The sequence below is a fragment of the Carlito syrichta genome, unplaced genomic scaffold (assembly GCF_000164805.1).
Source record: "Carlito syrichta isolate Samal-C Ts95f unplaced genomic scaffold, Tarsius_syrichta-2.0.1 Scaffold104742, whole genome shotgun sequence".
Taxonomy (NCBI): domain Eukaryota; kingdom Metazoa; phylum Chordata; class Mammalia; order Primates; family Tarsiidae; genus Carlito; species Carlito syrichta.
The window spans coordinates 597,577-619,196 of NW_007048838.1; the positions used below are offsets into that span (position 1 = coordinate 597,577).

The 21,620-nt window shown below is 36.3% G+C and overlaps 1 protein-coding gene across 2 annotated transcripts in view; it reads right to left on the reverse strand.

The window, feature by feature from the left end:
- The window catches only part of USP45 (ubiquitin specific peptidase 45), an 85,384-nt gene that overhangs the window by 13,621 nt on the left and 50,143 nt on the right, over positions 1–21,620 (reverse strand). For both annotated transcript variants that reach the window (XM_021716172.1, XM_008065870.2), the window contains exons 9-12: positions 13,322–13,403; positions 9,797–9,888; positions 8,110–8,166; positions 7,643–7,783 (exon numbers count right to left, since the gene is read on the reverse strand). In XM_021716172.1, coding sequence (XP_021571847.1) covers positions 7,643–7,783; positions 8,110–8,166; positions 9,797–9,888; positions 13,322–13,403 — 372 coding nt within the window. The remainder of the gene's footprint in view (positions 1–7,642; positions 7,784–8,109; positions 8,167–9,796; positions 9,889–13,321; positions 13,404–21,620) is intronic.

The following is a 21,620-nucleotide window of genomic DNA, read 5'->3' on the forward strand; positions in this document are numbered from 1 at the left end:
GAGGGGGTGGGGAGAAGGGGAAAGGGAGAGGGGAGTGGGGGACACACACACAGAGAGAAGATAAAGTAAGTTAATGGGCACAAACACAGTTGGGGAGAAGAATAAATTCTAACGTTCCACAGCACAACAGGGTGACTATACTTAATAATATATTGTATGAGTACATTTCAAGATAGCTAGAAGAAGACTTGAAATGTTCTCAACACAAAGAAATGATAAATACTTCAGGTAATGGATACCCTAAATACTCTGACTTGATTACTACACATTCCATGCATGTATCAACATATCATATGTATCCTGTAAATATGTACAAATATTATGTATCAATAAAAAACTATTAAATAGTTTTTTATAATTGATAAATACAGATCCATACAAGTTTTTAGTAACTTGCCCAAGAGCATATAGCTAATTAATAAAAATAGCTGTGTCCAGAATCCAGTTAACCTAACTTCTAATTCAATAGTTTCCAAACTCAGGTAATCATCAGAATGATTGAAGAGAGTTTGTTGTTTCACAAAAAACATATCCAAGGCCTTACCACTAAGAAATGTCAATTAATGTCTGAGGTTGGGCCTGAGAATCTATTTTTTTAAAAAAAGGTGATTCCAACGATCAGCTGATGTTAGGAACTTCTGAACAAGACTATTCTATCCCTTTTACCCTTCTCCTCCTAGTGAAATATAAAAATACCTTATTTTCTGCTTGGTGTATTTAAGATAGATTTAGTTTAACAAAAAGTATTTTCTTTACATTTATAATAGAAATTACAACCAAAAATTAATAAGTCTATTCTGAGAGGAAGAATCAAAACTGCATGGAAGACGCTTACTATCAGAGGTGATATGCAGCACAAAGGCTAAGAGCATGATTCTGGAACTAGACTGCCTGGATTCAACTTACTAGCTGGGTGATGTTGGGGAAATTACCTGACATCTCAGTATCTCTGCTTCCTCGCCTACAAAACAGAAGCACCAACCATGTTGGGTTGTCCTGGTGGTTAAACGAGACAGTATACATAAAAGCCCACAGCACAGTACCTAGCCCATAGTAAACAGTATAAGTATTAGCTATTGTTATTGACAACAAGCATGGGAATGATCACTTAGATCTCCCTAAACACCATCCATAAACAAGCACCTGAACTGGGTACCTGAGACACAGTAGCAAGGATGACAGACTCAGTTCCTGTTTGCAAAGCTTAGAATCAATCCCAGCAGAAGCAAGTATGCTAAGTATCAGTAGGAGGCAGTACACATAGTGAGCATGGCTCTTGTTTAGCCTGTTTGATCCTCATTTCCACTCCTGGCTACCTGTACGATCTTAGGCATGCTACTTAATCTCTTGACTCAATATACTTACTGTAAAGAACCAAAAACAATGGTCATAACATCATAAAGTACTCAAACATAATTACTATTATGATGAGAAATACAGGTGCCATAGAAACCCAAAGGAAAAGAATGAATCCAGAGTTGAGTGGACCAGAGAAGTCTGCAGGAATTGAGGAAAGGGTACAGGAGGAAAAGGGAACTGTTTCTGGCAGAGGAAACAGTAAGTTCAAAGGTTCATGGGTAAAATAGCCAGAAATTAGGGAAGCTTAGCTAGAAAACAGAGTACAAGTGTGGGGAGAAGAGGACCAGAAAAAAGTTAACCAGATGTATATGAGTCACAGCCTTCATTCTGAGGGCTATGGGAAGTGAGAGGACCAGTTTTACATTTTAGAAATATTGTCCTTGACCAGCCTGGGCAACATAGTGATACCTCGTCTCTCTTAAAAAAAAATATAATAATAATAATAATAATAAGCCGGATATGGTAGCATGGGCCTGTACTCACAGCTACTGGAGGCTGAGGCAGAAGGATCACCTGAGCCCAGGAGGTCAAGGCTGCAATGAACCGGAATTGTGCCACTGCACTCCTGCCTGTGTGACAAGGTAAGACCAGGACTCAAAAAAAGGAAGGAAGGGAGGGAGGGAAGAAATACTGCCTTGACAGCAATGTAGACACCAAGTAGAGGCAGGGAGGAGGAAGAGGAGTAGGGACTGAAGAAGGCTGCAGCATGCTGCCCCCACTATCCTTTCCACCAGACCACTTTGGTCATGCTTTTTTTTGCTTCACACGACTTTTTTATAAAAAACTCTATTTACTGTCTCCTTTCTTTACTTTTAAAAAGATTTTGAATAAGGTCAGATCTGCCTTTTTCCATTGCCAACTTTCTCCATTTGTATTCATATTAACTATCTTGGTTTCATTTTTCCTTGTTTATTTTTTAACCTGGTGCTTCTTTGTCATTTTTCATATTAAACTATATATGGTTTCAGCTGAGCACAGTCTCATACCTGTAATTCTGGCACTTTGGGAGACAGAGGCCAGAAGATTGTTTGAGCCTAGGGGTTTGAGACCAGCCTGGGCAACTTGGCAAAAAATCATAAAATTAGCCAGGCATGGTGGGTGCACACCTGTGGTTCCACCTACTTGGAAGGCTGAGGTGGAAGGATCACCTGAACCCAGCAGGTCAAGGCTGTGGTAGCTGTGAGCATGCCACTGCATGCCTGGGTGACAGAGTGAGACTCCAACTCAAACAAACAAACAAACCTTTGTATGGTTTTAATGAGGTAACTGTGGCAAATTTTGCAAAGGGAAGAGGTTTAAAATAAATTAAACAATTTACTGTCAAATTAGTACTTGTAACTCTATTATTAATTTTAAAAGATACAAGAAGCTTCTGTTTTGTTACAAACACTGTAAGTAGGAGGGGAAGTCTACTTTTAAACCTTAAAAGCATAAGAGAGATGAAAATGATCAAAGAGGAAATCTGAGTCTTTTTCTGGGTGTTCTCAAAACTCCAAATTGTAAGTTATAAGCCAACACCACATGATAAACAAAAATATTCTTGCAACTCTTTTACTTGGACTTGAAAACTATAAGGTTTGTGTTCAAACTCTGGAGGCTGAGAAAGAGGATCATCTGAACACAGTAGATCGTGCCACTACACTCCAGCTTGGATGATAGAATGAGACCTCGCCTCAAAAAAAAAAAAAAAAAAAAAAAAAAAATATATATATATATAGAATAAGTTGCCATTTTCTCAAGTATTTCTGCATAATACAAGCTCCTAGGAAAAATGGTAGAACCAAGTAACGTCCCTCTGAATGCAATCTAGTTTTAAGTATATTAAAGATACTATACCTACAGCAGTATTCTTTTGGCAACTGGTCTGGTAAGAGAACAGGAAAACTAAAACTTTTCTCAAGTCTTCCATGTACACAAGAGGACTGTGATTGTCTGAATACAACCCCAGTGATGAAAGGCACAACACAGCCTGCGGCAATTCCACGATGATGCCAACTCTAATATAACTGATACACTACGTGTGTTGAAGTGTTTCAGCAGAAAGATCTCTGGAGTTCTTTCTGGACTACTGAACTGAGGAAATATTTTAAATAGGGATATCATTTTGAGACTTTCCAGTTTCTGCCTTTATTCAATCAGCATGATGTTCTAAAAAGAGTTGTGAGGAAGGGAAAAAAAGGAAGAGAAATAGCTTACTAAATAGACTCCGCATAGAATTTACCTCCTGGCAGCCATTTTGTTACGTAATTCCTTTTATTTTTATTTTGGATCTATTAGGTATCCTTATACGATGACATCTACTTACTCTATGTATCTGCCTTCTTTTTTTCTGGGTTATTTTGTTTTTGGGGGGTTATTTTGTTTTTGTATATATATATATATTTTTTTTTTTTCGAGTCAGGGTCTCAACACTGTCACTTAAGCTGGAGTGCAGGGGCATGATTACAGCTTACTGCAGCCTCCGATTCCTGGATTCAAGCGATCCTCCTGCCTTAGCTTTCCAAGTAGCTGGGACTACAAGCATGCATCACCACACAGCTAATATGTTTTTTCTTTTAATTTTTTGTAGAGACGAGGTCTCACTATGTTGTTCAGACTGGTCTTGAACTCCTGGCCTCAAGCAATCCACTCATCTCAGCTTCCCAAAGTTCTGAGATTACAAGCATAAGCCACCATGCCTGGACTGCCTTTGTTTTTTTTGTATTTAGGCTAGAAATTGCACATGTTAGTTTTATAAACCTTTATTTAAATGGATTATTTGAGCCGGGCTCGGTGGCTCAGCCTGTAATCCCACGCTTTGGGAGGCTGAGGTGAGTGGATTGCCTGAACACGTGGATTCGAGACCCACCTGGGCAACTTGGCGAGACCTCATCTCTACAATGATCAAAAATGAGCCGGGCATGGTAGTGCGTGCCTGTTGTTCCAGCTACTTGGAAGGCTGAGGCGGAAGGATCGCCAGAGCCCAGCAGGTCGAGGCTGCGGTGACCAGGAGCGGCCACTGCACTCCAGTCTGGGCGACAGAGCGAGACTCCAACTCAAAAAAAAAAAAGTGGATTATTTGCCTCTTATCAGTAAGCAAAATAAAATTCATTTTTTCAAGGTAGTGATAACATCTTCCAACTTGAAGACTAGATTTTCTCAGGTAATTTTCACTGTATGCTACTTTATTTTTTTTTGAGTTGGAGTCTCACTCAGTCGCCCAGACTGGAGTGCAGTGGCCGATCCCGGCCACGGCAGCCTCCACCTGCTGGGCTCCGGCGATCCTTCCTCCTCAGCCTTTCAAGTAGCTGGAACAACAGGTGCACGCTACCACGCCCGGCTAATTTTTTGGATTTATTGTAGAGATGAGGTCTCACCAATTTGCCCAGGCGGGTCTCGAACCCATGGGCTCAGGCAATTCACTCACCTCAGCCTCCCAAAGTGCGGGATGTTACTTTTATCTAAATGTTTTTCTCATTCTTTATATTAAGCTTTGTATGGTTTTAATAAGAGAACTATAGTATAATTTGGGGAAAACTCAACAACTTATCAAATCAGTACATTTACCTCTATCATAATTTTAAAAGATGCAAGGAGCTACTGTTTGTTACAGACACTGTAAATAACAGACTAAAGACAAGAATACTATAAAGTTTTGTCAAAATTAAATATCTTTATACTCTTCCTAATAGTCTTACTATCCAGCAGAACAAGAATTTATTGCTCTTTATAGACTAAGTACTATAATCATTCTGGCTCACTAACTGCTGAATTACTGAAAAATAACTTCTAAAAATAAAATTCCTAATGATTGAAATACATTTATGCCATTAAACTTCTTGCTTTTTTAAATACTGCACCTTCAGAATGTTATTAGAACTGCGCTGTCCTAATTTTAGAAACATATGCAAACTTTTCTGCTTTCCCATGAACTAAACAAAAATGTATCACTGAATTATATCCTTATATGAAAATATATATATATATTTTTTGAGTTGGAGTCTCACTCTGTCACCCAGGCTGGAGTGCAGTGGCATGCTCACGGCCACCACAGTCTCAACCTGCGGGGTTTAGGTGATCCTTCCACCTCAGCCTTCCAAGTAGCTGGAACTACAGGCACATGCCACCACACCTAGCTAATTTCATGATTTATTGTAGAGATGAGGTTTCGCCAAGTTGCCTGGGCTGGTCTCAAACCTGTGGGCTCAGGCAATCCTCTCACCTCGGCCTCCCAAAATGCTGGGATTATAGGCATAAGCCACTGTGCCCAGCTGGAAAAATTATTTTCAATAAGAAAAAGATCTTATTTGTTCAGCATAAGCACAAGTTTTACCCATGTGGGGTTTAGATCTTTGAGGTATAGACAGCGTCTATATATCACAGAAGCATATTTTCAGTTCCTGACCAATCCTGTTTGAGAGGTGTTCCTTCTCATACATTTGAATAACAGATCTAATTTGAACTATTTCAGCCATTGACAGAAAAAAAAAAACCTCATTAAATATTTATCTGTGAATAACCAGTGCTTTTAGGGGCATATACATACCATTAAAATGCTTTAATCTTTTCAGATTCCACAAGGTGCTTTTGTTTTACATCATTAGAAAAGCCTAAGCTAAGTTGTACTTATCTGCCCTATACATCTTATGAGGCAGGGATAAGATAGCTTTGCTGGTTTTTTTTTTTTTTTTGCACGCGGGGGGGGGGGGGGGGATTGGATAGGAGTCTCACTCTGTCACCCAGGCTGGAGTGCAGTGGTATGCTCCTGGCCACCACAGTCTCAACCTGCTGGGCTCAGGTGATCCTTCAACCTCAGCCTTCCAAGCAGGTGGAACTACAGGCACATGCTACCATACTCAGCTAATATATATTTTTTTATTGTAGAAACAAAGTCTTGCCAAGTTGTTCAGGATGGCCTTGAACCCCTGGGTTCAGGCAGTCCTCTCGCCTCTGATTCCCAAAGTGCTGGGATTATAGGCGTGAGTCACTGCACCCGGCCAGATAGCTTTTATTTGAAGAAAACCTGTTGTTCCTTCTGTAGCTTGTGATTTAAGAGCCTTCTCACAGGGTAAGTTAAATTTGAAATGTCAGTTTTCCAAATTAGTACAAATCATTTCATGTAAAAAAGTTCTTTCCTTTCCCAAGTATAAATTCAGATTGATTGCTTTCCATTTTCATGGGCTAATTCAACCAGGTATGTTCCTAGAGAAATGATGGATCTAGGCAATGGTTACTAATGACTGGTAATGTTAGGAAAAAAGACATCAAATGTTATGTGCACCTAAGTATACACCACCACTTAAAAGCCTTCTTGCTAAAAATTAAATTAATAATCAAACTAGAACCTAATTAAGCTTCTAAATCTAACTGCCTTAGAAGGAAAATAAAGGTGGCACATTTTCTGTTAACACCTATGGGAATGCAGTAGTAAAACAAATTACTTCTGAATGTGAAAAATTGCTCAAAATAGAACCTAATTTCATCAACAAATAAATCGTAAAGAAAGAAAAATGAGGGAGAGGGAATCTGTAGATTAAAAAGAATTTAAGCCAGGCTCGGTTGCTCAGCCTGTAATCCCGTGCCTTTGGGAGGCTGAAGTGAGTGGATTGCCTGAGCCCGCGGGTTCGAGACCCGCCTGGGCAGTGAGACCTCATCTCTACAATAAACCAAAAAATCAGCTGGGTGTGGTAGCGCATGCCTGTAGTTCCGGCTACTTGGAAGGCTGAGGCGGAAGGATCGCCGGAGCCCAACAGGTCGAGGCTGCAGTGGCCAGGAGCAGCCACTGCACTCCAGTCTGGGCGACAGAGTGAGACTCCAACTCAAAAAAAAAAAAAAAAAAAAAAGAATTTAAGAGACATGGCAATCAACTGCAGTCTATGGACCTTTTATAGAACCTAAATTCAAGTAAACTTTAGAAAGCAAAAACAAAAGCTGAGTACTTGAGATAAATGCAGAAATTTAAATAATGATTGAATGCTTCTATCATTTATAATAAAAAATGATTAATATTTGGGTATGATAATGGCACTGTAGTTATGTTTTTCAAAACAGTATTTTTTAGAGGTGCACACTCAAGTATATGATATATTCGACATTTATTTCAAAAATAACTTGGGGTCAGGGAAGGGATAATGTGGAACAGATATGGTTAACAAATGATTAGCCATAAGTTGATAATTAGGAAACTAAGAAATGGGTACTTGAGCGCTCATTATACTATTTCCTCTATTTTTTTTTACACGTGCTTGATTTTTAAAAATGAAGTGTTAAAAAACAGATGTCTCACAAATGCTCACAGTCTTACCTTGTGTTTAGATACAGAATGCTTCTTGGTGGCTTTGGGGTGAGGAGCATTTTCTATAGTAACAGTGCCACTGTACTGATCATGATGCGTCTCCTGTGGTCTATATTTACTCATTTTTCCCAAAAGGACAGGTTTGGAAGCCTGTGTAAATGCCACGTACATAACACAAAACTTCTTTAGCAAATACATTCTGGATAGCATCACATCATCTTCTTAAAATTTCTAACCCAATTGAAAAATAAAAAAACTAATTCTCAAAATATAAAGTATAAGCGTTTAAATTCCTTGAGAATAAAGACTATCATACTTTATGCAGATACACACAAACCCCAACATCAAACACACTGTATATACTCAATTATATATAAAAGAATAGCTCTCAAATCTGATAATATATTCAATAAATGTCCAAATGAATGAATGAATGTTCATCACAAAGTCTCCACTATTTGTTTTCTTCTCCTTACCCTTTCTTCTATGATAGGAAGTGAAATATCAATGAAAGAATCTTTTGCCATGGAGATCTTAAAAAGAAAACATATTGAGAACTTCAGTTAGAATTCTAACATAAACATATAGTTTTGTAAAGTATCAAAGAAATCAAACTTCCCAGGCAACCAAAAATTTTAAGTTAAGAAACGTTCCTGGAACAACAGTGATTCAACTGAGAATTGCAGCACATTATTAATCAAAACAATATATTCCAAAACTTCAATACATGTAATCCAGTTGAATTTTATAGCACTGGCAATATGACGAACCTATAATATTTAAAGTAACTTCAAAATAAACTGTTTAATAAGTCTGATTAACTAAATAAACTAAACATTTTTGGTCAAATTAGTGCTATAACATAAATAAAACTTGAAATGTTAAGAAAAAGTAATGAAAAAAGGCAGAGCACTTGGTTGCATTTTGTAGATTCCTTAGAATAGGCCTGTTTTAAAAGATTCTATCTTGTGAGAGAAAAATCAACTTCTATGTTGAATATGCTAGAAACTTAAGTAATCGTGTTTAAACATTCTGTGTTTCCATGTGACAGATTAGAAGATAAAATATATTATCTTGTTTTTATAAAGCTAGAGAAGACAGAAAAGTACTCTATAATCTGGGACAGAAAAATGGACATAAAGAAAGCCGGTACAGTAATTCATGCCTGTAATCCCAGCTCTTTGGGAGGTGGAGACAGAGAATTGCCTGAGTCTAGGGGCTTGAAACCAGCTTGAGCAAATTGGCAAGGCATCATCTCTACAACGAATCAAAATATCAGCTGGGCATGGTGGTACTTAAAAGGCTGAGATAGAAGTATCACCTGAGCCCAGTAGCCATGAGTACACCACAGCACTCCAGCCTGGGAAAGAGTGAGACTGACTAAAAAGAGAAAAAAAGAAAAAAAAAAAAAAAAAAAAGAAACAAAGGAAAGGGAGGGAGGGAGGCAGGGAGGCAGGGAAGAAAGAAAAGAAAAATGCACATAAAGACTTTCTTTTGCTATTAAAATCTGACAAAAATTTAAACCTATGACACTAAGCCATACACTTCAGAAATATTCCTTACCAAGCAATTGAACGGCTATAAAAATTTATACATGATTTGAGTTGTGAAAGAGGGCATTCAAAATAAAAACGATCACTAAATTCAAAGATGAATCAAATCTACACAAAAAACTTTAATAAGTCACATAAATATAAACTTTAAATCAAATGTGACATGCTCACCCTAAGTTATGTCACTACATTAAATTTCTATTGGAATTACATTTTAGGGCATTGCAATATAACATAGTTACTCTCTTCACAGAACTTTTTCTCACTTTAATCCAAACAGATAGTTAATACATTTCAGCATATTAAGATAGGTTAATTAAGATACATTTCAACATATTAAGATGTAAATGTGTCTGTGTGCTATTTTTCCTCATAGATGTGTCATGAGGAAAAATAACAAACACATTAACATATGTATGTGTGTATATCTATATAACAATTATGTTTACTTGCTAGAAATGTACGGTATGATATTTTTAAATGATTTTCAAGAATTGTTATGTAGTCTGTCACAATTTTTTTAAATGACTGACAATGATATGTGAAAGACGACATCATAAAAATATGATTGTAATCTACTCCATGCTAAAGTGAATTCCAAAGTACCTACATTTGCACATTCTTCACACATGACCGTGCTAGTCAATTCACCAACAAAGATCTGATCTATGAAGTTCATTTTCACACCTTCTCTTCCATATGCTGTAACAATCAGACTTTTTAATGCAAAAAATATGTCAACTAGTCAGCTAACAGTATAACATGCTACTTTCAAAAGTAACACGAATAAGGCAGGCATGCTGTATCACATTTACTAATATATTTTACTATACGTATAATGTAATAATGTCTTTCATCTTTATAATTATTTATTTATTTAATTTAGAAATAGAGACGAGGTCTCACTATGTTGCCCAAACTGGTCTTCAACTCCTGGTCTCAAGTGATCTTCCTGCCTTGGCCTCCCAAAGTGCTGAGATTACAGGTGTGAGCCACTATACTTGGTCAGCTCCTTTAAAGTTTTAAAGAGGACATATGACTATCAACTACTATAGCCTCCAAGAAAAAAATGAACTGTTCTGAAACTTCACAGGTAAAATAAACAAAGCAATAACCATTACTCATACCGTACCTCGACTACTGTCCTTAAACCTCTTAAAGCCTTGTGGCTAGCCTCTAGGCAGACAGAAGGATGGGGAAGGAGATTATGCTTTGAGAACTATAGTTGCCAGGACCATGGCTATGAAAACAACAGTTATAAAAGACAAGTGTAAGGAATTAGCATAGGCAATTGGGAACTCAGTTAAAACTTGGTTTTATGTTTACAAATTAAAATTACTCTGCTCAGGAAATATCAGTAAATCAAAGAAAACTATGCTTTTAATTTTCTTTTTTCTTTCTTTCTTTTTTCACTATTGTATGCTTTTCTTGAGAGGTTCCTATGAGGATCTCTACATAGCCAAATTCCCTGATATGAGTATTGCCTTCTAGAGCTGATATCTTGGTAATTTTCTTTAAAATAATCTGGAACCAGGAACAGTGGTTCATGCTTATAATCTCAGCACTCTGGGAGGCTGAAGCAGGAAGATTACTTGAGGCTAGGAATTCGAGACCAACCTGGGCAACACAGTGAGACCCTCATCTCCACAAAAAAAAAAAAAAATTTTTAAATTAGCTAGGTGTGTTGGCATGCACCTGTAGTCCTAGCCTACTTGGGCTGAGGCAAGAGGATCACTTGAACCCAGGAGGTAGTGGCTACAGTGAGCTGTGATCACACCACTACACTCCAGCCTGGGCAACAAAGAAATGCTGTTTCAAAATATAATAAATAAAATAATTTTTTAAAAAAACAAATACAATGAAATTAAAATAAATAAATACAAAGTAATCTGGGGTTGAGAGAAAACAGATTAAACAAAATAAACCACAAATGCAGTTCAAGTTGAGTGATAGGTACAAGGGGCTGCATTACAAACGTCTTTCTGCTTTAAGAAAAATTTGAACATTTTCATCATAAACCATGGGAGAGAAACCTCTCTCCCAAACTTCTATCTCTTTTTGGCCTCTATCTTCAAGTTTCATACAAATAATAGTTAAGATCACTTAAAACATTATTTAAAGCACTGAATGACAAAGCAGACTTATCTGAACATTTCAACCAAAACTAACAAAAATAATAAGTATTTAGAAATACTATAGTAAATTAAGATATTTCATTAAAAATAACTACAGGGAATTGAAAGCAGAAAAGATTACAAAACCGGGCTGTGATTCTAAACATGCACTAGATGGCACTATCTCAACACAAAAGAACAAGGCATACTTGATCCTCTCTCTCTCTCTCTCTCTCTCTCTCTCTCTCTCTCTCTCTCTCTCTCTCTCTATATATATATATATATATATATATATATTTTTTTTTTTTTGGAATTCGTGTCTCACTCTGTTGCCCAGGCTGAAGGCAGTAGCATGCTCACGGCCACCGCAGTCTCAACCTGCTGGGCTCAGGTGATCCTTCCGCCTCAGTCTTCCAAGTAGCTGGAACTATAGGCATGTGCCATCACACCCAGCTAATTTTTTGATTTATTGTAGAGATGAGGTCTCACCGAGTTGCCTAGGCTGGTCTCGAACCCATCGGCTCAGGCAATCCTCTCACCTCGGCCTCCCAAAGTGCTGGGATTATAGGCGTGAGCCATAGTACCTGGCTGAGCATCTATATTTTTAAAAATCCTTAACTCTTAAATGTAACAGTGTTTTTGGGTACACAAATAACAATGTTACGTATGTTTATAAATTATAGGCATGTAATGCATACACTATAAAGCCATTAAAAATAGAAGTTAGAAAAGAGACAACAAATAAAATACAAATATTTTTAAATGTCTTCTTAAAAATCATCACTGCATACTAACATTAGTTAATATTTCAAGACAGAATATATACTTAGAGCAAGGCAAATCGCTAATATTATAAGATATAAACCCACACTGCAGTATTAATAATTATAAATAATCAGCTTTGATTAAATAATCATTTTTGCCTCTTATTTTAACAGATTAATAGCAAACACTAGGAATAGGTAAACTGCATTTATTTTTGACTTATTAGTACTCTATTCAATAAATGGTTTCTTTTCAGGAGGTTTTGGAGCACTTAAACATTCTGTCTATTAATAGTTAAAACTGGGCCGGGCGTGGTGGCTCACACCTGTAATCCCAGCACTTTGGAAGGCGGAGGTAAGAAAGGCCTATGCCCAGGGATTCAAGATTAGCCTGGGCAATATGGTGAGACCTTGTCTCTACAATAAAAATTTAAAAATTAGCCAGGTGTGGTGATGTGCCCCTGTGGTTCCAGCTACTTGGAAGGATGAGGTGGAAGGATCGCCTGCGCCCAACAGGTCAAGGCTACAGTGGTCGTGAGTGTGCCACTACAACTCCAGCCTGGGCGACAGAGTGAGACTCCGACTCAAAAATAAAAAATAAAACTAGCCAAGCCTGGTGTCTCACGCCTATAATCTCAGTACTTTGGGAGGCCTGAAGTGAAAGGACTGCCTGAACCCAGGAGTTTGAGACCAGCCTGGGCAACATGGAGAGACCTTATCTCTACAATAAATCAAAAATTAGCCAGATATGGTGGGGCATGCCCGTAGTCCCAGCTCCTGGAGAGGCTTGGGTGGAAAGATCGCCTGAGCCCAGCAGGTGGAGGTTGCGGTGGCCATGACTATGCCACTGCACTCTAGCCTGGGCCACAGAGTGACACTCCAACTCAAAATAAACAAACAAAAAAGGTAATATCTACAAATCCACTTATTCAAACACATGTCAACTCCAAAATGATACACATGAACTTCCAAGTGAGGTTGCGACTTTCAACAACCTTTCAAGACTCCCTTAGAAAACTTCATGTAAAGTCATCAGCGTCAATCTGTATATTCGATATTAGTTTTACTTTATAAATTCAGATGGACACATTCTAACATTCTCTTTTTATGTCCCACTAGAGTATCTTGTAGACACGAGTAAGTACACCCTCCTTTTAAAGTCACTACTTTAGTGATTTAGTCCACATAATTTATTTATCCTTGAAAATACTTTTAATATTTCCTTTTGGAAAAAAAGTTTTAACAGAGTCCACGTACCTTTGACTTTTTTTCTAGTTTCTTCATCAGCAGTTTTAGTAGTTGGGTTGTTAAATGCTTTTAGAATGCTAGCTTGTATTCTCTGTAAAAACAAAGTTAATAGAATTGAGTCTAGTAATAGTTAACTCAGGCCTCATCCTCTTAACAAAAGGACTTTCAAACAGCAAGACACACTGTGGATCTCAGCACCCTAGTCTGAAAATAAAATGGACTAAATTTTAAAACAATGCCCTTTCTTCTAGTTCCAAACTTCCATGAATTAATAACTCTTTAATGCCAAATTCTTCCAAGAGTCAAAATTCCTACATTTAGAGCCTCTCTTGGATTTAAAGTATGTTTATTGGTTTAGAAAAAGCAAGCAGCCTGGTATCATCTTTCCTATAGACTTAGAGTAAGTTCATTTCTCCTCTCTATTTCTTTTTCTCTGTTTCTCTTTCTAAAATGACATTTTAAAATCAGGACTAAAATAAAAAATAAAAAACAGATCGTATGAAATTTTTGTCTATGAAGAAAACTTTAATATATGAGAATCCATCAAGCTGGTCACTATGACCTCCATGTGGACTTTTTAAAATATATATACATATGACTAAAGTCCAGAATATCAATGAATGTCTATAGGAAGAAGAATCTCCCAAATCTCAATTATGGTTTGATTTGAACTTAGTTGTCAAGAATGATGACGAGCCAGGCACAGTGGCTCACGCCTGTAATCCCAGCACTTTGGAAGGTGGGGTTCGAGACCAGTCTGAGCAACATGGCAAGACCTTCTCTCTACAATAAATCAAAAAAATTAGTCAGGCATGGTGGCACACGCCTGTGGTTCCAGCTACTTGGAAGGCTGAGGCAGATGGATCACCTGAGTCCAACAGGTCGAGGCTGTGGTGGCCATGAGCGTGCCACTACACTCCAGCCTCGGTGACAGAGACTCCAAGTCAAAAAAAAAAGTATGATTATGTCTTCAGCAGCTCTCAGAAAATGACAAGGTTTAGGTTTCTACCTCTCTTGTCTATATTTTAGGAAGAATCCAATCTCACAAAAATGTTGCAGAATGAAAAATTACACATTTCAAGGAAAAGCCTTATTTAAGTATGATAATCTTTTATACTAAGTATGTGTCTAATCAGTGGATTAATTTTGTCTTCTCTGATTTACATTATGACAGTAGAATGAGGGGAAAGTTTCATTATTTTTAAAAATATATTTTTAAAGGCTATAATATGTAAAACTTCCTTTGCTAACTGTTGATAGACTATATACACATACACACACTCCCACAAAAACCTGGAATTTGTTTATTAAAAAATTGTGTATTTGTTCTTATATGTTTAAACTTTAGTCACCTTCAAAGTACTCTCTATTTGATGCAATATACCTATCAAGATGCTTTTTCCACTGCTTAAAACATTTTTTGAGCTCATCAAATTTGATGCCTTTTAGTGCTTCTGCCATTTTTTGCTTCCACCCTTGCATATCAGCAAAATATTTTCCTTTGAGGACTATTTTTTCATCCAGGAAACAAAAAAAAAAAGTCATTCATGGTGAGATTGGGTGAATAGGAAGGGTGTGGGTACAAGGGTCATACTGCTTTTTGGTAAAAACTATTGAATACTCAGTGCTATGTGGGCAGGTGTGCTCATAAATCATCTATCATGAAATGGGCAAACACATTTAAGGAATCTCCAGAAAACAAAAGTAACTGAAGCCAAACACAGCCTCCCATAATGCTGGCTGGTACACTGATTCCAATGGGTTCGGAGGACACTTATATAGCAGGGGAAGCCTGTACTACAAGGGGCTCACTCCCCATAAAGATAATTCTGGTTTTCCTGGGGTCCTCTTCATATGCAAAACTACTGTCTGAAGTAGAATTCCTAGTGTGGAAATGATACATAACTGTATTAAAAAAGAAACTAAACTCTACTTGCAGATTTACTAGAAAGTGAAAAACACTACATATCAGAATCTAAGCTGTTTCCCAGTGTTTGGAATAAATTTTGCAGCCTTAAGTATTTAAATCAGTTGAAAAGAATAAAAACAAATGGATTAAGCAGTCAACTTATATATTTATAAGACAGACAACAAAATTGAATAATAGTAGGAGGAAAGAAAACCGTAGAAATTAGAGAAAATTAATAAGTGAGTCAAAAGCTGATTATCTGGATGGGGAAATAAATAAATCCATTAACTAATCTTAATCAAGATAAGGGTGAAAAGCAGAACACCATACCTAAAAAATAAGAGAAACCACTAACAAAACTAAAGACATTTTAAATAACTATAACAGACCACTTTGCTCAATTCTCAATGCAATTATCAAAATTACCCCAGAAGACACAGAAAATCTTCCAATTATCACTGAGGGAAAAAAGAATGCCATTAACTAGTACTCCTTATAAACCTCCCTCAACAATTTCACAGAGGAATGCCACCAAACCTATGTTCCAGGGCACAGAAATTATTCAAATAATTATCATGAAGCAGTATAGTTTTAAAAAACCTGACAAACAGTACATACAACACACACAAATATCACTTATGAAAAAATCCTAAATAAAATATCAGCAACAGAATACAGCAGCACATTAAAAGCACATTAGACCAAGAAGCTTTTATTTTAGTAATGTAGGCATAATAAGGCATCTATTACTATAAGCCATCATGTTCATAGATTTAAGGAGAAAAAAATTAAGATAAAATCTCTTGATATCCCCTATTTATTACTATTGTCTACCATTGTAATAGAGTTCTAGTTGATGCATTTGGATAGAAAAATAAATCTCAGGAGTATCAAAATGATAAAGTAGATACAATCATTTGCAGATGATGACTTTTACCAGTAAAAGCCAAAAAACCAACTGAAATAAGTTATACAAATAAGAATAGTAGAGTATATAAACATAAAGCCAATAGCATTCACAGACACAAGAACCAGTTAGATGACAGGAAACAATATTCCTTTTGTAACAGTATCTAAAAAGATAAAGTATCTAGGAAAAACTTAAATGTGTAAGATCTAAGTGAGAAAAACTTTAAAACACAACTCAAAGACACAGAAGAAAACTTGATCATATGGAAAGACACACTATGTTCTTGGATAGGCCCTAGCATTACAAACACTCCAAAACATTTCAGTCTTCCTCCCCAAATTATACATTTAACATAATTCCAGTAAGAATACCAACAGTTTGGGGTGTGTGTGTGTGTGTGTGTGTGTGTGTGTGTGTGTGTGTGTGTGTGTGTGTGTTAAGATGGAGAAGGTGAAGGGAAAGATTGATTCCAAACTAAATATGGAAAAATAGACAAGAACAGCAATGAAAACTCTGTTGGGGAAGTGTAGTGGGGAATGACTAGTCCTACTGAACTATTTTTATTAAATGCATTAAAACCTTAGTAATTTAAAGTGTGATCCTGGAACTCAAATTGACAAAAAGAACCACAGGGAATTACAGGAAAATACCAAATACATATAAAAAATTAGCATGGTACACTGGTGCCCATGGGTTCTTAGAACACTTACATAGCAGGGGAAGCCTAGACTACACAGGGCCTGGCTCTCCAGAAAAATGATTCCAGCTTTTTTAGGACTCTCCCTCATATGTAAAACCATATGGGAAAAGCATACTAAACATTCAGATATTCATAGAATAGTTATACAGAAAGAAAGGAAAATATCTAGGGCCAGGATGAATTTCAAATGGATCATGGGTTTTTATCTGTTTTGTTTTTTGAGTTGGAGTCTCACTCTATCACCCAGGCTGCAGTGCAATGGCACCTCAGGGCCACGGCAGCTTCAACATGCTGGGTACAGGCGATTGTTCCATCTCAGCCTTCCAAGCAGCTGGAACCACAGGCGCTCGGCCACCATGCCCAGCTAATTTTATTTTTTAATTTATCATAGAGATGAAGTCTTACCAAGTTGCCCAGGCTAGTCTCGAATTACCCAGCTCAGCCAATCCTCTCACCTCTACCTCCCAAATTGCTGGGATTACAAGCATGAGCCACTGCCCCCAGTGGATCACAGGTTTAAGCCTAAAAATGAAAAAGTACTAGAAAAAAACATGAGGAAATTCCTTTATAATCCTGGAGTAGGGATGCCTTTAAACGTCCAAAAGTCATAACAAAAGACTGTTAAATTTAAAAACATAAATCTTAACCATATCTCTATAAAAAACACCATCACCACATTATAAGAAAAATAAAAAAAGAAATGACAACTTGGAAAAATTCTCCCCCAGTACATAAAAACTCTTAGAAATGAACAAAAAAACCCAAAATCCTGTAGAAAAATAGACCAAAAAAAAAAAGATGAAAATAAGCTCAGCCTCATTCAAAAAGAGAAATGCACACTAAAACTACATTGAGATACTTTTTCCACTTATCAGACAGGCAAAAATTCAAAAGTTTGACAAGACAATCGTTCAGTGAGGCTATGTAGAAACATACTCTCTTATGTGGTATGTTGTAGAAGGAAGTGAAAATTGTACAACCCCATGTCTTAAGGGCAATTTAAAAATATCTATCAAAAATAAATTTACACATATTGGTTGATCTATCCATCTCTCTTCTGCATTCATACAAATATACTTACAATATGAAAATAACCATATAACATCAACAATGGTACCCATACTTTATCTGTATGATGACCACATATGTACTTAACTCTGAATTGTACCCCATATTTTTAGAATTAAAAAATTAAAAATTAAAAAACAAAACAAAATACGTCATAAAAAAAGAAAATAACATGTACATTGTTCATAATGCAAAAATACTGAAAAACAGTTTATAACACAAAAACACTGAAAACTATAAATAACATATGCACATCATTCACCATAGCATGGTTCGTAATGCAAAAATACTAAAAGCAACAAATATCGGTCAATATTGGATTTGTTAAATATATTAAGCTAAAATAAATAAGGAAGCTTCCTATCTTCTGATATGGAAAGATCACTACAATATATTAAATGAAAAAAGACAAAGTGTAAAAAAAAAATATATATATAAAACATATATAGTATATGCCACCTTTTGAATAAAGAAAAAAAGCATAAAGCAAGAGAGACAACAACATGATACAAGCAACAGCAGGACCAACACACAAGAGACAAAGGGAACTCCCAGGAGCATGGTTAGGAGGAATTCCAGAGTGACACCTGCGCCTCAGACAGGAGAGGTAACGAGTCCAGATTGCAGCAGTGAGGCTTATGAGTCAGACATATTGTCAACACCAAGATCCCCTCTGCCATTGTACCATGTTTTTTTAAATCTGAGAACAGAATATACGGAGAATGAGCAGCTAATGTCCTTCTTCTCCCATCTATGCCCTGCTGCCTAGAGCAGCTGTGGACACACATTACCCTCAGAATTGTTCTGCTTTGACCTTTTCCTGAGAGCTAGGAAGTGGGCCATGATGAACTCAGAAGCAGAAAATACAGAGCAGCCTTTAACCTTTTTGGACCAGAGAGCTAATACCTGGTCACTCCTGCACCTCTGCCAGATGCCTTGGCTTTTGACAAGCCTGGCTGAGAACACAATCATGCTCTTTCCCCCCTGCCTTCCCCAGAAAGAGTTCTTGTAGAGTTTGGGAAGACAGAGCCAGGCTATGTTCCAAAGACTCTCTTAGCTTAACTTCTTTTAGGAAGCTTCAGCCACTAATGACAATACCTTGCTTGCTACCTAATTTTGCAAAACTCAACAGTTTTATATTGTTTAAGCATACATAAGAAGCTCTCAGAGCTATGAAAAAAAGGAGTAAAGTGCTTCCTGTAAAAGTCAACACAGTAGTTACCTCTGGTGAAAGAGGAGGAAGTAGTTCCTACAAAAGGAAGAGGTATTCTCTAAGGTACTAATAATATTCTATTTTTTAATAGGTGGTGATGGGAGAAGCAATAATGGTAAGTGACTTTTATAATTATGCTTTGAACTGTATATAATTTACTCTTCTGCATATATGTTTCATAAGTTTTTAACACCCCCTCCCCAATAACTGTGAAAATGCGTTCCACTTACCAAGTGGCCTATGATTGCACATTTTATTTCCTGTAACTGCTTACTGTTCTCTTCAAGTGTATTTTGAAAGTTAATGCAGGATTCAAAACACTTAAATATTTACAAAATAGGGTATAAAAAGTAAACATAAAGCAATTAATACCATGTTACACTGTCCAAAGATACAAACTATAGAAATCAAAATAATGAAATATCTCCCAGAGCTATTAAATATTGAAATAACTTCTAATTCAGACTCAATACATATGAAATTTTAAATAATTCAGACATTGTCTAAGCTAAACTTTACTTTTACATCTTGAAAAAGGAATTTATTGAACAAATTAGAATGGTATAAATTCCATGGAGAAATAGTCAATACATGCAAATGAAAAATTCCAATAAATACCAATGTTCACCTGTAAACATTTTAGATAAACATAAATAACCTTTCAAGATACTCAAGAGAAAGACTTCTGACTCAGAAGTCTGTAAATTTATTCTATAACTTAAACATTTTACTACTTCAGACATGATTTTTGGTATAACTGACTGACTGTTATATCCTGAAATGTGAGATCACAATCAAAAAAACTAAAAAGCTGTGATACCATACGCTTAAAAAAAAAAAAAAAAGGAGTAAAAGCAATGATTGATTAAATCATTAACTTTTAAATATTAGACTTTTAGTTTTTTTATTGGATCCTAACCATGAATTTATAGTCTCTGCTCTTAACTTTTTAAGTGTTAATTACTAGATAATTCATCAAGTTGAGTAAAACAAATGGGTTTAGGTTCTTATACAACCCCTTCATTGTTAGGAGTCAGGCTAGGAGCAACTTCGGTTAAAAGAGAAAGATACAGACTTTGGTCAGGGAGCTACTAACAATTATAGCACATTGATCAATTAGCAGTAGCAAGGTTTAACAATTTCAAATCTCCATCTTAAACTTCTTTTAAAAACAAGAATGCAAACAATATACTGTCTGTCAGTTGAGATATTCTTCCTTTAAAATAATCCTGCTCAACAATGTATAAAGTACTATATCTTTAAGATAAAAATGTAGTATTAATATAGTGACAGCTCAAATTAGAAGGAAAAAAGCAAAGAAGCATATACACTGAAAAAGACTGCCTATAAAATAATTTCTTCTAGTAAATTTGATTTTATTTTGCACACAAAAATTTACAATTTCTGCACAAATGATTCTTTTAGCGTTGTATTCAGCAAGAGTTTTATTCCTCAACTTTAATCATAAGAAAAGACTTTAATGCTACAATAGGAAAGGAGGTCAGTAGTTTTTAATCATTACTAGAAGATCCTGGTGGCAGACATAACACTGTAGCCTTTCTTCAATCAAAACACACATGGCAGTGACACACTACAACAACAGCACGATTAACAGCTGTGGAGTTCCCAGGCTAGACAATGCAGCTCCTGCCTGGATACTCACTGTAACTGACCACCATGACTGTCCTTGCTTGTGAGACTGAATAGATCCACAGACTTGACATTTTAATTTTCTGCACCATCTAAAGCCCTCAAATAGTGGAAGAAAGATAAGAGCTTTCAAAACCAATATGTCCTGCCATACTGCACTGCCTGAATTTTTAAGATACAGTGCATCCTAATGCACCATTATTACCAAACAATAATTTAGTTGTAACAAAGATTGCATTCAAGTCATAGAAATGAAGTAGAAAAAAAAAGATGACAGGGATAGATTTTGTTTTATTTGTAATATCAACAGAGAAAAACCCCAAAGATATTATTTTAATCCATTTGCATGACTTTTAATTCCATTTACATGATTTAATTCCATTTAACGACACATGACCACCATGCAGTCAGCATATTCCTGCAAATCATAGGGGAAAAAATAATTCTAGCAGCTGATAGTCTGAGTTAATCTTAAAGTAATTTTTATCATCTGTAGGTCCAATTATTATTCATAATATAAAGAGTAATTTCTCCCTACCTTGCCATCACCTCAACAAGAATATCATTATACCACAGTTATTAGATGTAATACTTTTCCAAACACTGAGATCATTATAATTAAACTTTAAATATCAGTTGTAAAAAACATTATTTATACTGATTACAGATGGCCAAGCATCAAAACTAACCTTTAATAAGCAGTACTGTATAGAATTAGAAAGACTTTTCATGGCTGGGCACAGTGGCTCACACTTATAATCCCAGAATTTTGGGAGACCAAGGTGAGAGGATCCCCTGAACCCACAGGTTCGACACCAGCCTGGGTAACTTAGCAAGACCTCAAAAAAAAAAAAAAAT